This window comes from Tripterygium wilfordii, chromosome 23 (assembly GCF_013401445.1).
Source record: "Tripterygium wilfordii isolate XIE 37 chromosome 23, ASM1340144v1, whole genome shotgun sequence".
In the NCBI taxonomy this organism is placed as follows: Eukaryota; Viridiplantae; Streptophyta; class Magnoliopsida; order Celastrales; family Celastraceae; genus Tripterygium; species Tripterygium wilfordii.
In genome coordinates, this window is record NC_052254.1 from 2,293,103 (window position 1) to 2,310,693 (window position 17,591).

Here is a 17,591-nt window from a genome sequence, read left to right on the forward strand (position 1 = left end):
AGCAAGAATGTGTTTGGTGGATGTGGTTAAGGTAGGAGTTTGAACCAATTAGAGTATTTCTCTGATTTTATGAGCAGCCTATTCACCTTCGAAGGGGATTAGGAGCTCCATTTCTAATTTCTCCCGTATGGATTTCGGTTCACTCTTACTTATCACTAACATGATGAGAACTGTTCTGATTGCTCAAATTTGCATGTTTCAAACCAAGTTGGTTGCAACTCTTTTTGAAAACCCAAGAAAGGAACTCAAATTTCATGTTCAAGTACTTTCAATACTCACACAACTAGAATATTAATCAATGAGGAATTACAATTCCTTTTACATTCATGGAGAATGGCACTCTAATATTGGCTGTGACTATATAGACCTTCTTAACGGCATTTCCATCACAAATTTCTGTGTTCTTCAACACGATCATCCAGATTTCATTATATTTAGGTGAAGGGTATATTCAATTGGATTTCAGAGGGTTTAGGTAGTTGGAATTAACAAACACACGTCAATTAGTGTTAACATATATAGGTAATTACAGTTCTCAATCATTAACAACGTATTTTTTTTAGAGGATAATATTCCATGTCCCATAGTAACTTCTCAGTTAAACGTGTTTTTACGAGTATTATTGGGATTGGTAATCTTCTAAAAAGGTAAAGTCGTGTAGACCTGATTTATACGAAGGACTTGAACGGTTGATATTAAATTTTCTGATCCAACGCTCAATAATTATTAGATCCTTGTGAATGACAAATTCACCATGTAGTTAAATAAAATATTACATAAAAACCATGATATTGGTTCTGAGTCCGGACTTGAATTCCGTTTTAGGGTTTGAATTCCGTCTCTCTCCCTTTCCCTCTCCCGCCTCTCCCTCTCGCTCTGTCGTCTCTCTGTGCTCCGTAGAGTGCCACCGCCGTCGACGTACTCAAACGGCTTAAGAGAAGCTGAGACATAAAGAATTCATGGTTCGTCGATACTTCCCGTACCACTTTTTCATTCTCTGTTTTGTCACAATCTCTCTTGTTTTTTGGTGATGACAAATACTTACTTGTGAAAATTTGCAGGAGCTCTCTGAGGAGTTAGATGCACCAGAAGTTAAGAAATTTTTGAGAGGCGAAGCTCCTAATTTGGAGGTACTATATACACACACACACACACACACACTTGCTTGTATTTAATTGGCAAGGTATTATTTGTTATTGAGGTTCTAATCTGCTGAACATTGCAGGTTTTAAAAGACAAAAAATTGAAGGGTCAACTCTCTGTCAGAGAAGAATTCTATGGAATCTCCGCCAAAGCAGCTGCAAAGGCAGCCAAGGTACTTGCCAAAAGTATTAGAGTATTTTCAGAATTTGATTTAACTTAGCTTTGTATTCTTTATTTACAGTGCCTTGTGTATGTACTTTGTTCTTTGATTTTATACCCTCATATAGGATTTTGACATTCCTGCATGCATTATATTTTAGCATTATTTTAATCTGTGTAATTCAAAATCCAGTGGCTTATGCCAAGTGAGGGAGGGTTTTTGGAGGCTGAAGGTCTAGAAAAGACATGGAGAATCAAACAAGAAGCGATAGCTAAGGAAGTAGATGTCTTGAGCTCCAGGAATCAATATGATATAGTCTTACCAGGTATATCACCACTGTCTCTTTTTTCCCCCCTCCAGTTGTTAATATTCTGAATTTGGTTTGACTGGTTAGTATAAAATTATTTTCTTCAAAAGGGTTTCAGTTTTTGTATTTCCCGTGGTGGAAACTTGGGTTCGTCAATAACTAAGTTAAGCATGAAGGAAAAGTGGGGATATATTTAAAAAAGTACTATTACACAGGCTATGTTTTTATATGGGCCTGATGCCATACATTAAAGTGATTGTGGGGCTGTTTTGCAGTAGTGGTAGCTTTTGTTGGTTAAATTTGGATGAGAATCAATGAGGATAGATTATAGTGTATGACACTAGATAGATATTAACAATTGTGTTCTTATTGTTGTAGTCTATCAGATATTTAGTCTGTCACGAGAGTGGCGTTAGCTAAAGATCATTTGTAGTTCAATATTTTTTAGTTACTCATGACTCATTTCTCAAAGTGCAGATCTTGGTCCTTACACCCTTGATTTTACCTCCAGTGGTCGGTATATGGCAGTTGCTGGACGGAAGGGCCACGCTATTGTTGACATGCAGAGTATGAACCTGATAAGAGAGATTCAGGTATGCTCTGTTGCAAAAACTGGCTGGGGCTCATTGAGATGGAACCATGTATAAGTTTCCAAAGACAAAGTTCCCTGCAAAGTGCGAATGTGGCAAGTTTACAATGAGTATTAGTTCAAGCTACAGACAGAATTTTGCGAATTAGATTAGAGTTGCTTGAACATATAACAAGGTTTTACACAGATAATAACTGGATAATTACTTCTGGAAGTAGTTACTATTGCTAACAATGGCATGCTGTTTTCCAGAGCTCAATTTTGCGTCCCGTTCATGCCATTTAATTGTTATATCTGTTCAGAACAATATATTTTTTGGGAAAAAAAGAAAAAATGATTTATAAATTGTAGTCATTTTGGATTCTAATAAAATCAGAATTTTGCTTTATGGTAGTTAATATCTTGTCTAAAAAGCTGAAAGCTTCTCTGTCAATGTTAAAGAGTTAGTAATGGTGGAATGGCAACATTTATGATTTCGAAATAAAAATCAAATACTCTCAGCCTGGGGATTTTACGCTTAAAATTTACGAAGTTGGGGATTTCAAATATCATATCATGAGAGACACAGGGTACGCTAGTATATAAATTTGCATAGGTAATCATTAATTAACTATTGTTTGTAGTTAGTTCCTTTTCCTGAATATCACAAAATTTAATTTGATGTTCATTACTAGGTTGATAATTTTTATTAGGATGTTGATGTTTGGATATGAAAATTAGTTTAATAACTAGTTGTTTTATCATTTATTCTTCAGGTCAGAGAAACAGTGTGTGATGCGGTGTTTTTGCACAATGAACTGTTCTTCGCTGCTGCTCAAAAGAAGTATTTTCTTTTCACCCTGGTTTGACAAATTGTTTACCATCTTGTGATGGGCTCATTGTGGATGTTATATGGTTGTTTCATTTGTTTTAAATTATTGAATTTGTTGGACTATGGGCCATGACACTAATGTACGTTCATGCCTAAATTGTGATTGGTTGAGTTATCAGAGTTATCGAAGGCAGGCCTAGGCACTAAGGGTCGGTGAGGCCGTGCTGCCTCGCCTGGCTTCACCTTAGGCGCAGGCCTTCAATCAGGCAGCACTTAGGCATGCACCTTTGCCTTGTTGCCTCCACTAGGGTGTGCACCTGGGTGAAACAGCCAAAGTGGGCTCTTGTTTTGAGTTTTTTAGGCCTTATACATGAAATTTCCATTTGGGCTCACTTAATATTAATTGCAGCTGACCCATCATGGCCTTTTTGAGTAATATACCTAACAATTGTACATATTGGCAGGTACACATATATTTATAACCGGGATGGAACTGAACTTCACTGCTTAAGGGTCAGTATGCTGTCTTTACATTAATTGTATGTCCATTTTCCTGCTTTATGGTGGTTTGGTCCTTGAGATATTGGAGGCTTTCCGAACGCAATAACATGACTGCCTATGTGATAGGTATGATAATACCTATTGTTTTTGATAGAAATATCCCCTTCTTAAGCTTTCTTTTGATAAATAATGAGTGTATTTATGTGTTGATTTGTATTTTGATAGGTTGATTGCGGTTTGGATGAAAAGCGACGAAAAAAGGGCTGAATTGAAGAAAATGTCCACATACCTTCGTGTGTTCAAATAGTCATAACTTTCTGTCACGTTATTGGAATCGAGCGCAACAAAAGGCATTGGAAACTAGACATCTCAAGCTTTCCGTAGAATCTAAAATCATGCAAATCGAAGGTCATATGGAGAAGTTATGGTCATTTGAATCATGTGCCTAGGGGTAACGCGCCTAGGCGTGGCGCGCCTAGGCGCACAAATTGTGCACGCCCAGGATCACTTCTGCACGCCCAGTCTAGAGAGTTGGACTTGAATTTGAAGTTGTGCACGCCTAGGATTGCGCCTAGGCGTGTGCCTAGGCGTGGTGAGCCTAGGCGTGAAAACAACGCGCCTAGGCGCAAAAAACAATTTTCTGGGGTGTTTTAAGTCGCGATTTGTCCGAGCTGCGGGGAACTTTTACACCAAAAACTGATTTTCTGGGGAGCGAAAGCAGAGGGGGAGGCGACTCTTGGAGCTAGGAGGAGAGATTCTTCATCTCAACTTGGATCTACTCAACTAATTGGGTTTATTCATGATTTTCTCATCTCTCCTTTTGTGTTTTTCTCTCATTATGTGTAACTAAATCACTTGTGCCAAGGCTAGGATGAAGCCTTGGGTTTGATGACTTTGTTTATGACTTGATTTACATACATATGAGTTGATTTGGGTATAAATCTTGTGTTTCTATGTTTGATTGCAATTTCTTCATGCTTGTGGTGTTTGGCCAACACTTTAGGTTTTTGGATGAAATTGTTTGGAGAATTTGCTTAGACAATAATATGTCAAGTAGATTATGCTTCTTGAAACACTTGATTATGAATGTGTCTCCCTTTAATTAGGTGACAATTTGTATGAATTCTAATCTCCATAGAACTCCATGAATTCCTATGCATGTTTAGACCAATAAGATGGCTAGAATGTATTTAGGAATATCCGACCTAGACCAATAAGATGGCTAGTAATCGATTTTAGGGAGATTTGGCTTAAGTGCGCTAAAACCGACTTAGTTACGGATTCGTTATGCCCGAATTAGCAAATATGTGTGTGAATTTGTGTCATTGCAAGTCATTTCCCAAGGGGGATTCCAAAGCCTTGGTGTTCATCTCATTCATCTCATTTGCATTAGTTGCATCTTTATTCTAAGAAAATACCAAAAACACTTTGCTATTTGCTTGTTTTAGTTTAATTACCAAACCAAACAATCTTGAGTTGAACTTTACTTTTGATTGCATTGTCCATACGTAAATACAAGTATAAATTTGGATTAGATATAACACCGTCCCTGTGGATTCGACCCTTGCTTACCATTGTGCTGTAGTCGCCGACTAGTACACTTGCTAGTAAGGTTAATTTAGACCCAACAAGTTTATGGCGCCGTTGCCGGGGACGGTAGCTTATAGTTGATCCATTCTTGTTTATATACATAGATACTTACATACTTCGTTTAGTTTTTACTTATTTGACAATTAGTGATCCATATACTATTCTTTTTTGTTTGTAGTTCAAGCAAGGAAGGCGTTCTCAAGATACAGAAATTCTTCCTGTTGATCTAGACTTGGAACGTACACGAAGGAACAAGAGAGACAAGGATTTTCTTGAGGAGAAATCTTCCACTCGTTCTATCTCTCCTACATCCAGCTCTAGTTCATCTAGTGACAACACTTTGGGAGAACATTCTGAACAGGAGAGCATGGCTGAAAATCGTGAGGAAGTTGGCAATAATGCCAACAATGCAAATGCTCTTGTCACCATCATGGACTACTCTATGCCACATTTCTCTACTAGGCAATCTTGCATTGTCTTACCAACCATTCCGCCAAACCTCTCTTATGAGCTTAAATGCCATGTGATTAACATGCTTCCATCATTTTCTGGAGCGGAAAATCAAGATGCTAGTGATCACATTGATAATTTTCTGGAGATTTGTGGCACTCAAAAAATCCAGGGCATATCTGAAGAGTTCATACGGTTGAAGCTATTTCCTTTTTCTCTTAAGAAAAGTGCTAAGATTTGGTTCAAAACTCTGCCACCAAATTCTATCACTTCTTGGGATCAACTCTCTGCCAAGTTTATTCAGAAGTTCTATACTCAGTCAAGGACACAGAGGCTGAGAGATCAGATTTTTCATTTCAGGCAGAACAAGGGAGAACCACTCTTTAAGGCTTGGGAGCGATATAAAACTCTATTGATTGGTTGTCCACATCATCAATTCTTGCCATGGCAGATTATATCATACTTTTATCAACATCTGTCTGATGAATGCCGCCATAGGTTAGATGCAGCTGCTGGAGGAAATATTATGGCTAAGGAACCAACTGAAGCCAATGAAATTATTGAGACTGTGGTGGCAAATTCCTCACAATGGGATAATCGTGATCTTGATGCTCCTAGACACATGGTTTATGAGGCTAGTGGTTCAAATACAGAGATGGCATCTGTGGCTAGGAAATTGGATGCGGTAGTGACTTTGCTGAGCAGAAATTTGGATCCTTGCGGCATTTGTGGAGGCACCGATCATCCTACTCATGTATGTTCTAGAAGTGGGACATTTCCTGAAGCTGAAGTTAATGCTATTCAACCTTTTCATAGGCAGCAGAATGATCCGTTTTCTCACACATATAACCCAGGATGGAAGAATAACCCCAATTTCTCCTATGCTTCACCCCAGAATTTCAATCAAGGACCTAGACCTTGGCAAGCTCCACGACACGAACCACCTTCTCAAGATGCAAGGAAGTCTACTATGGAGGACCTTATTTCCCAACTTGCTCAATCACAAGTCTCAATGCAACATTCACAAGCAGAGATGAGCAAGTCAATGACTCAGTTGCAACAAACTGTTTCCAGTAATACTCAATCTATCGCAAAGCTTGAAATGCAAGTAGGACAACTTGCTCATGCCTTGAGTGAAAGACAGCCAGGAAAGCTGCCGAGTCAACCTGAGGTAAATCCTAAGCAGTATGAAGATGCTAATGCTATTACTGTTTTGCGAAGTGGGAAAAACGTGGATAACAAGATTGAGTATAAAAAGCTTGAAGGTGAGAATCATGATGAACCTATAGAGGTGGAGCCAAGTGTTTCCAAAATACCTCATGTTGAGAAGGAAAAGTCGGAAGTAGAAGAGTATGTTCCAAAAGTGCCTTTTCCATCTCGTCTTGCACCGGCTAAGAAAAGCAAGTATAATCGGGATATTTTTGAAGTTTTGAAGAAGGTGGAGGTTAATATTCCACTCATTGAGGCAATTAAGTCTATTCCCGCATATGCAAAATTTTTGAAGGAGTTGTGCACTAACAAAAGAAAGATTGGTGATCATGAAGAAGTATTTCTCTCCGAAGAGACAAGTGCTATTTTACAAAAGAAGCTCCCACCCAAATTAAAAGATCCGGGTAGCTTTACCATTCCTTGTATTATTGGAGAGAAAGAAATTGAAAAGGCCTTGATGGATCTTGGTGCAAGTGTAAATATCATGCCTTATTCTGTTTACACTACATTGAAGATCGGTGAGTTGAAACCAACATCAATCACTCTCCAATTAGCGGATCGTTCTTTAGTGCATCCTTTTGGGCTAGTTGAAGATGTTTTAGTAAAGGTGGGTGAGTTTGTTATTCCAGTGGATTTTCTGGTGCTTGATATGGAGGGTGAACCTAATCCGAGAAAAGATGTACCACTCATTCTAGGCCGCGGTTTTATGGCTACCACAAAGACCATTATAGATGTGGAAAAGGGCATGCTCACAATGACAGTCTTTGACAAGACCATTGAGTTCAAAATCTTTAAGGCTATGAAGAGTCCAGATGTCATTAGAGAATGCCTTCATGTTGATATGGTAGGCCATGAGAGAGTGAATTTATTGACAAAAACGGCTTCAAGTGATGAGGTTGTGGAATATGTGGTTGGTGATAGCATTGAAAGCAAAAAGACCCCATCATCGCCAATATCCAACGAGCTTGTGGTTACTTCCCTTGTTACTAGCAAGCTATCTCCAACTTTGAAAGGCGTGCGGACAAGAGCAAGGAAGTTGAAAAAGGCACGGTCCAAAACAATGTTGAGAGGTAAAGCGAGAGCTCCTTTTGAGACATTGAAATTGTCTATCCATGGTACTTTCACGATAACGAATTCTAAGATAGAAAAAGGGTGGAAATTTGTGGCTCGCCAACTTGAATTCTGTGGGCCAAATGTTTCGGGGATTCTGAATGGAAAGTATCTTGTGCACCATCCTCCTTGATTTGTTTCCCAAGGATTGTTGTAAAGGTGATTGAGGCTTGTGGTGATTTTTCCAAATCAGGTTGTCTCTCTCCTTATCTAAAACAAGTGTTGTGTTTAAGCGTTCTCCCTCCCTTTATTTATTTGCATTGACGACCATGCATGTTCTTAAAGTTTGGGGTGAGAGTTTGCTTAAATTGTTCAGTGTTGATGCATACATGGTTGATTTTGTAGGTACAACTACGTCTGGCTGAAGACATTAAACTTAGCGCTACTTGGGAGGCAACCCAATGAAGAAAGTTTAAATTTCTGGGGATTATGTTTACAGCCAGACCACGCCTAGGCGCACCTTATACACGCCTAGGCGTGTGTGTTTAAAAAAAAAAAAAAAAAAAAGGGTTCATATGCAAGAAAGGGTTCATGAAGACATTGAAGAATTGTGGCTAGGCCAGTACCCCAGTCCACTCGATACATGACTCTAACCCCAGGTTGTATTGTTTCAACTTGTCCTCTTTTTAATGCATTATTACATTGTTATGTTTTGCATTGAGGACAATGCATTCTTTAAAGTGTGGGGTGGTGGACTGCGTATGGATTTTCTTGTGCGAAATTTTACATGATTTTTGTACTAGTTGAATTTGGAAAAAAAAATATATATTTGAAAAAAAATTTCAGTGCTTGAATCTTGCATATTTATGGGAGTTTGCTATTGAATTGAGTGTTATACTGAAATGCAGCTGATCTTGGTTTGTGGAACCCATCATATCCTTCGATATGCTTGACGTCTACTCTATTGCATAATCATTGTAATTCACCTGCACGAGAATGTGTGCTTGTGGGGTATGACTTGGGTGAATAGATGTTAAATGTGGACTTTCTCTAAGATGATCTAGAACACCGTGTTAGTGATATTCTTGGCACTAGTTAATTACATGCATGTTAAAAAAAAAAATGAAAAAAACAATTTGATGATGATTAAAAGCATGTTCCGCTCTTGTGATCTTGCCGAGTAACCGGGGCTCTCGTCTAACCAACTCGAGTTTCGCGTAAAAAGGTAAGACAATCATGATGAACATACTAGGCTAGCTTAACTTCGAAGCCTTTTCAACTCGAGTGATTGATCTGAGGCGTGCTTTATCACATAATGCCCTAAACCAACTGGTTGGGAGTCATTGGTTGAGAACTCGTTACATGGGTTGACTAGAAAGCTTAAAGGAGTGAGCATTGCACGGTCCTAGTAAGATAAAAAAATAAAAAAAAATAAAAAAAAGAAGAAGAGAAGTATGTATATAAATAAAAGTGCCTTGGTATTACTACTTGACTATTCTTGGAATTCTTGGAATGTGACTATGTTTGGCGCCTATGAACTCTTGGAAGCCAAATAATTATACATTTCTTCTTTGCACGCACTTAATGTAGACGAAGTGATTGAGTAGACGGATAATCTTCATTGAGTATATGTTTGGATGAAGTGTGGGGTCTCCACATCTTTTTGATTGCATGGCATTGATGTATATTGTTTCGATTCTAGTGATTTCCCTCCCATATGTTTGATTTGAGTTATCTTTTGTGGGTGTCGTTCTTGTAAGCCCTCAGGAGACAAAACTCCTCCACTAGGGACACCTAGGGGTTTAACGGCTTGTTGCATATGGTAAATGCAATCGCGATTCCTACGTTAGTGAGTTAGGATGTTAGTTGGTAGATGTACTTTGTTTAGTTTTACTTGAGGACAAGTAAGGTTTAAGTGTGGGGTGTTTGATAGGTATGATAATACCTATTGTTTTTGATAGAAATATCCCCCTCTTAAGCTTTCTTTTGATAAATAATGAGTGTATTTATGTGTTGATTTGTATTTTGATAGGTTGATTGCGGTTTGGATGAAAAGCGACGAAAAAAGGGATGAATTGAAGAAAATGTCCACATACCTTCGTGTGTTCAAATAGTCATAACTTTCTGTCACGTTATTGGAATCGAGCGCAAAAAAAGGCATTGGAAACTAGACATCTCAAGCTTTCCGTAGAATCTAAAATCATGCAAATCGAAGGTCATATGGAGAAGTTATGGTCATTTGAATCATGTGCCTAGGGGTAACGCGCCTAGGCGTGGCGCGCCTAGGCGCACAAATTGTGCACGCCCAGGATCACTTCTGCACGCCCAGTCTAGAGAGTTGGACTTGAATTTGAAGTTGTGCACGCCTAGGATTGCGCCTAGGCGTGCGCCTAGGCGTGTGCCTAGGCGTGGTGAGCCTAGGCGTGAAAACAACGCGCCTAGGCGCAAAAAGCAATTTTCTGGGGTGTTTTAAGTCGCGATTTGTCCGAGCTGCGGGGAACTTTTACACCAAAAACTGATTTTCTGGGGAGCGAAAGCAGAGGGGGAGGCGACTCTTGGAGCTAGGAGGAGAGATTCTTCATCTCAACTTGGATCTACTCAACTAATTGGGTTTATTCATGATTTTCTCATCTCTCCTTTTGTGTTTTTCTCTCATTATGTGTAACTAAATCACTTGTGCCAAGGCTAGGATGAAGCCTTGGGTTTGATGACTTTGTTTATGACTTGATTTACATACATATGAGTTGATTTGGGTATAAATCTTGTGTTTCTATGTTTGATTGCAATTTCTTCATGCTTGTGGTGTTTGGCCAACACTTTAGGTTTTTGGATGAAATTGTTTGGAGAATTTGCTTAGACAATAATATGTCAAGTAGATTATGCTTCTTGAAACACTTGATTATGAATGTGTCTCCCTTTAATTAGGTGACAATTTGTATGAATTCTAATCTCCATAGAACTCCATGAATTCCTATGCATGTTTAGACCAATAAGATGGCTAGAATGTATTTAGGAATATCCGACCTAGACCAATAAGATGGCTAGTAATCGATTTTAGGGAGATTTGGCTTAAGTGCGCTAAAACCGACTTAGGTACGGATTCGTTATGCCCGAATTAGCAAATATGTGTGTGAATTTGTGTCATTGCAAGTCATTTCCCAAGGGGGATTCCAAAGCCTTGGTGTTCATCTCATTCATCTCATTTGCATTAGTTGCATCTTTATTCTAAGAAAATACCAAAAACACTTTGCTATTTGCTTGTTTTAGTTTAATTACCAAACCAAACAATCTTGAGTTGAACTTTACTTTTGATTGCATTGTCCATACGTAAATACAAGTATAAATTTGGATTAGATATAACACCGTCCCTGTGGATTCGACCCTTGCTTATCATTGTGCTGTAGTCGCCGACTACTACACTTGCTAGTAAGGTTAATTTAGACCCAACACTATGTCTAGGTCATCTTTAGGCTTAATTGAAAATTCTCTGTTAACATGTCGTTTACTCTTTGGTTATTGTGATATAAGGGTTGTACATGTTAAATATTATTCTCTTGTTTTTCAACTGGCTCTTTATAATTGCTATATTTTTCAGTATACTCTAGGAATTCTTTTCTGTTCTATCATTAGTGTTTGATTTAATAATGGCTGCTGGGACCTTGGACAGAGAAATGGGATTTCCTGCACATGTCATGTGAATGCGACATGTCTTTTTGTTGGATTCTAATATATACAAAACTTTGATAAATGCCATTATTTGAAATAAGATGGTTTTCCTCAATTGGCAGAGGCATTGTAGGGGAAATTTTGGTGGGATGAAGTAACACATGGCATGGCTTTGAATGATCTTCAAACCTCCTATTTAAAAAAGGGACTTATTTTTCTTGGAGTTATAATTGGAAAGAAAGGATAAAGTGACTCTCTCATCCAAGTTCTGTTTTGATGCCTGCTAGAGTGAGTCTTTTGTCTTATAAAGGGACTTTGGGATCGCTTGATTCCTTTCTAATTCCATTGTTTTTAACTATCCTATCAGTTGATGGTAATTCTTCTGTCATCTGAGTTGAAAGAAAATGAGTACATAGAAAATGTACAGTAATAGTGTGTATTTCTGTATTGGTACATATACAGAATTTGTTGTCTTTTGAATGTTTTCGGAGACATCCCTGTTCAGTGTTCGTTTATAATTAGACAACCATTTGGTGGTTTTTTTCTCTTCTTTTTTTTGGTTTTCTTTGAACTGATGTTTGATAAAGTTGTTAATCTCATTTGTTTTCTGCATGGTCATATTCTTTTGATCATTAGGTGGTTAGATCAATGCATACACTGGCCAAACATGTTGAATAAACTCAAGGACTGTACTACACTCCTGTAATGGCAGCTACCATTGTGGAACTGACCCGAATTGTTGTCTCACAGGAACATGGTGCAGTGCTAAAACTTCAGTTTCTGAAAAATCATTTCCTTTTGGCATCAATAAACAAATTTGGGCAGCTCCATTATCAGGATGTCACAATGGGTGAGATGATAGGTAATTTCAGGACAGGCTTAGGTCGAACTAATGTAATGGAAGTGAATCCCTTCAATGGGGTTGTTGCTTTAGGTCATTCAGGTGGTACAGTAACCATGTGGAACCCACTAGTGTCACTCCTCTTGTCAAGATGCTCTGTCATCACGGGGCTTTATCAGCAATGGCATTCCACCCTAATGGCCATCTCATGGCCACATCTGGTAAAGAAAGAAAAATCAAACTTTGGGACTTCAGAAAATTTGAGGTTCTTCAGACTTTACCAGGGCATGCAAAGGCCTTGGATTTCAGTCAGAAAGGTCTGCTTGCTGCTGGAACTGGATCATATGTACAGATTTTTAGAGAGACAGAATCTCAGAATTATAGCAGATATATGGGGCATTCTATGGCAAAAGGTTACCAAATAGGGAAAGTGGCGTTCCGTCCATACTAAGACGTCCTTGGAATTGGGCACTCCATGGGTTGGTCTTCAATTCTTATACCAGGTTCTGGGGAACCCAACTTTGATTCTTGGGTGGCAAATCCATTTGAGACACCAAAACGACGGAGGGAAAAGGAAGTGCACTCACTTCTTGACAAGCTCCCACCCGAGACAATAATGCTGGACCCCTCAAAGATTGGTACAGTGAAGCCTTCCAAGAGGAAAGAGAAGCCAACAAAACAGGAGAGAGATGTGAATATGGAAGCTGCTGTTGAAGCTGCCAAGGGCATTACCCTGAAGAAGAAAACAAAGGGCAGAAGCAAGCCAAGTAAGATATCAAAGAAGAAACAGGAGAATATTTTGTGAGCCAAGAGGCCTTTCTTGGATAAGCAAATGCATGAAGAAATGTCTAAGAAGCAAAGGCTAATCAATGAAAACAAGGAAGAACTTCCAGTTTCTTTGCAGAGGTTTGCTTCTAAGAAACCCAAAGGTTAGTTTCTCTTATTGCTTGTATAGCTTCGTATAGTCGAATCGTATTCTATAAATTTTGACAGCTAAGGCAATTAAGCGAATGAGTGCTTCAATTTTGAGATCGAAAGGATTTCCATTACTCCCTTTCGTAATAGTTCTCGACATAAGTTAATTGATTTTGTGCATAGAATTGACATGTTAATTCTACTGCATGAACCACACTCCTGCAGTAGAGTTGCTATTGTAATTATGAAATTTTATCAGTCTCTATATCAACGTTAGTATTGCCCTGAGAAAAGTGAAACGATGTGGTTCCACTCTTATCAATGAAGTGAGTGAAGATCATATTTCCTATGTGATATAAATAAGGTTTGATTATTTGTCATATATATTAACAACGGGTCGTTGGCTTAGATTGTGAACTTGATTGAGCTAACTCCACGCAAGCGGGAAGTCATAAGTTAAGTCCTATTTTCATTATCACAATTTACGAGATGAACATTTGTTCGGTCTTGCGTGTGTGAATATTATCCTGCGTTATCTTTGTGCACAAACATGGTTGTAGGCTTTAAAATGAAGCACTTTTATTGATCAATACAAAGTTTCAAAAACATTGTAACTAACAAATTGGGGCATACTCTATTGGTTAATTGCTACAAAGATTCACAATTTTCGTTCAACAAAACTTTAGATGGCCATATACTTCAGTTACATGGAGGCATATCAGGTGGTGGTGGAAGCAATTTTGCATCAGAGCCTTTACCATTCTTCACAATGAATGCCATATCCATGCCCCATGACAGGTGACGCTCTAAATGGCAATGCATGAGCCACACCCCTGCAAATAAACACACATAAACGGTAGAGATTTAGTCGTATGCATTTTAAGTCCGCATAAGAGAATTACTCTGTGTGTGTATACATACATACCAGGATTATCTGCTCTGAATCTTATAGTAGCCCAGCCATTCTTGGGTACAGAAATTGTGTTTTGTTGTGGAGGATCAACAAGATTATACCCTAAAGGGTCCTTTTCTTTGTCAAAATTCCCAAATCCCCACCCAACCACATAAAAGCTGTATCCATGTATATGCATTGGGTGATCTGATCCTCCTGCAAGCAAGTTTGTCCCTTGAAAGACAATCTCCACAGTTGAATTATACTCCAACACCTTCACTTCTGTTCCTCTCCTTGGTGTTTCATATATTGATGGAATGTCGTCGGCCGTAAAATCGAAGAACAAAGGCGGTTTATTCGGAAACTTTTTACCATACACACCATTGATTTGGTGATAGTAAGCTTGTAACAAGTCAATTTGAGAAAACTCAAAGCTAATGTTGTTAACACTAGCAGCAAGCCTGCCTCCATAAGGCCCTCTACATGAGTTATTAGGGCAAGGAAATCTGTTTATTGAAAGTGTGAAGAACATTCTTTTGGTTACGTTTAATGGGACCGAAATCGGGTGATGATCATCGGCTAAACTCCTTAGTTTTCCGGTGAAATTGACCGATGCTTCGGTGTTGTTATAGGGAGGAAGATAAGGTAGGTAGGGAGTTGAAGAGGGTGTGTAATTGCCATTGTATTGTATGATTGCTGTGGCGGTGGTGTTATCATAAGCTATACCCTTAGCACTGGAGTATACTTTGGAGGCCATGTAGTAATGGTTTAATGGTTGATTAGCTTCTAATAAAACGTTTAACGTTTGTCCCGATGAGATGGCGACGTAGTCGACTTTGAAAGGTTTGACGTAGCTGCCATCAATGCCGACAACGGTGAGTCGATGATTTGCCACGGCGAAGAAGAGAATGTCTTGAAGGGCGGCGTTGATCAGGCGGAGAAGGTAGGTCTTGCCATAATCCACCATTAGCTTAAATGTCTCTACAATCAAAAGAAAATATATTAGGTGTAATCCAACATCGCGCTTGGTAGGTCATTATATGAGTCTCTTTAACATGGTATCGGAACAAATTCACGTTTACCTTCTCGCCTGTTTGTTCTATTTGTTGGGCTTCGACTTAATATATTATCGGAGAGATCGAGAATGATAACAATTTTAAATCTTAATGCTATTAGTATAACCTGATTTTGAGCATGGATAAAAATCACCAGGTTGACCATTGATGGTATAAGCATCAGAAACATTAGGGTCTGCCCCTGATTGTTTAAATTCTTCATAAACCTTCATGATGTCACTTTTCCACCATTCTCCTGCATGTCCATTGATATGAAACATTAGTATAGATATCAATAAACAAATTGACGAACAAAGAAAATAATATATATATATATATATATATATATATATAATGTATTTACAAGAGGGTTTTGTATCAAAGTTACGTATAAAAGATAAAAGATTTGCCATCCTATCCTATCTGCTTGAACTTTTAAGAAAAATAGTGTTACATGTATAGTACATGAGAATTAGCTCAAGGACAAATTTTTTTTCATTTAAAGTGGGATTTGGAGACTGGAACCCTGGTGCCAGCCAGGGACGTCTTTGCTTTCTATATACTTTTTCCCGTTTCTTTGCTACCGTGTGTTTTACATAATCGATCGGATCATATAAATATTCCTTCAACACAACATACGTTATCGAAAGGATCTCGAAGATCCATCAAAGTACGAAAAACACGATCTTTCAGAAAATAGATTCCTATTCGCTGAGGTTAATTATATACGTACCTAATATGATGGGGACATCTTTGTGAGACTTTGGGAAGGGGTAATTGATTCCCTTAATCTTGGGAGAAATTATAATAGCGCCATAAACAGTAGCACGTGACCAATCACTATGAGCATGCCACCAAAGTGTTCCTTCTTCTTTGGAAAATATGATCTTCTGACTGAACTTTGAACCCGACCGAATCGGACATTGTGTGATATATGCAGGACCATCTGTCCATGGATACCTGGGTTGCCTCACTCCATGCCTGCACATACATTTATATATTGTTATTTACACATACCCATGTATATGAATATGTATATGTATAGGAGAAAGATCAAGTCTTGTACCAATGAATGGTGATGTTGTGGTTGGCCTTGTTATAGACATCAACAATGATGGCATCTCCTTTGTTGACATGGAGAGTTGGGCCAGGGAATTTTCCATTTACAGTCAAGATGTTTTTTGTGCTGCAAAGCCTTGTGTATGGAGCTTCTTTTACCTGCATTTAAATAGTTAATCATACATTTAGTTCCTGGTAATTGGTACGTGTATATATATATATATATACGACATACAATGTCTACCATTTAGGACTTGACTTGCATGCAATTTCCTCTAAAAAAACCCCCAAATACATCATTATTGTTTATACACACACAATAGGACTCCTATGCGGGCTTCCTACTCGCACGCCGTGTAGGAGACTGGTTCTTTCATCTTCGCGAAGGAGGAGGACAACAGAGTAACTGGATCGGATTTGACAAAATGAGTTAAAACGGGTTGTTTAGATCTCAGCCGTTGGATTGATCCAACGTCGGAGATTGAAAGCCTGCATGCATATTACACAAAACACGGACGTGCACATAGGAGTCCCATTATATATCTATAAATGACATACAAAATATACGTAGGACTTACCACAAAAAGGTGACGAGCCAAGCCTTGGCAATAAAGAAAATTAGACAACAACAAAAGCCCCAAAATTTGGAGGAACACAATTACTTTCATGTTTGAAAACATATTTCTTCACCAATAATAAACCAAACCTATATATGTATACCACTCTTGCTTCTTTCATGCTTAAAAGGCATATTTATGCATATGGTATTAAGAAGACAATGCATCTATATATATATATATATATATATATATATAGAGAGAGAGAGAGAGAGAGAGAGAGAGAATTGTGTTTGTCTGGATCAATACCAAATCTAAAATCTTGACTTTTGAAAATTGAAAATTCTTGCCAAACAGAGTCAAATTCTACACAGCTACCTAGTTGTCTTGTGTGCCTAACATTCAAATAAATCGAATATTCAGTATATCTGTATATATATGGACATGCATTAACTTTTGGTTTGTTTTTTTGCATTTTGAACTTCCGATATGGATATAAACTTGATGGTTTGCGTACACAGAAGTTTCTCACCTAACGACATCGTAAATTAGGCGAAAACCCAACGTATGACCACAAGGATATTGCTCTTAGTGGAAATCAAACTTAGAACTTCTCGAATTCATATGATTTGACCACAGAGATTAATCAACTAGACTATCACCCAAATGATTTATTTTTGGAATTCTCTTCTCGTAGAATCCTAAAAAGTGATGACACTGAATTATGTTCATTAAGGCTTCATTTAGCAGACGATTTTAACAATAGCGTATATGCTGGATAATAATGGTAGTGGAT

General features: G+C 38.3%; 1 protein-coding gene, 1 non-coding gene and 1 pseudogene across 2 annotated transcripts; 1 reads left to right on the forward strand and 2 right to left on the reverse strand.

Moving 5' to 3' along the window:
• The first annotated feature begins 826 nt into the window (after positions 1–826).
• LOC119993199 lies at positions 827–13,503 on the forward strand (annotated as a pseudogene).
• LOC119993883 lies at positions 5,883–5,989 on the reverse strand. Its single transcript, XR_005466580.1, has one exon. It is a non-coding gene; the product is annotated as a small nucleolar RNA R71 (small nucleolar RNA).
• Positions 13,504–13,864: 361 nt separating the features above from the next.
• On the reverse strand, positions 13,865–16,906 carry LOC119993259 (laccase-15-like). Its single transcript, XM_038840307.1, has 6 exons — positions 16,817–16,906; positions 16,246–16,397; positions 15,913–16,160; positions 15,307–15,435; positions 14,158–15,105; positions 13,865–14,065 (listed from the first exon to the last, which is right to left on the reverse strand). The coding sequence occupies exons 1-6, from the start codon at positions 16,904–16,906 to the stop codon at positions 13,932–13,934; spliced, it is 1,701 nt and encodes a 566-aa protein (XP_038696235.1). The 3' UTR covers positions 13,865–13,931.
• Positions 16,907–17,591: the final 685 nt, after the last annotated feature.

What these genes read in the sequence shown, in the direction of transcription:
- LOC119993259 (XM_038840307.1), bottom strand. Translation starts at nt 16,906, where the DNA reads ATGAAAGTAATTGTGTTCCTCCAAATTTTGGGGCTTTTGTTGTTGTCT. An exon ending in TGGCTCGTCACCTTTTTGTG is followed by an intron (nt 16,398 to 16,816) that starts GTAAGTCCTACG and finishes ATTTAAATGCAG; the next exon opens with GTAAAAGAAGCTCCATACAC. An exon ending in CACAACATCACCATTCATTG is followed by an intron (nt 16,161 to 16,245) that starts GTACAAGACTTG and finishes ATGTATGTGCAG; the next exon opens with GCATGGAGTGAGGCAACCCA.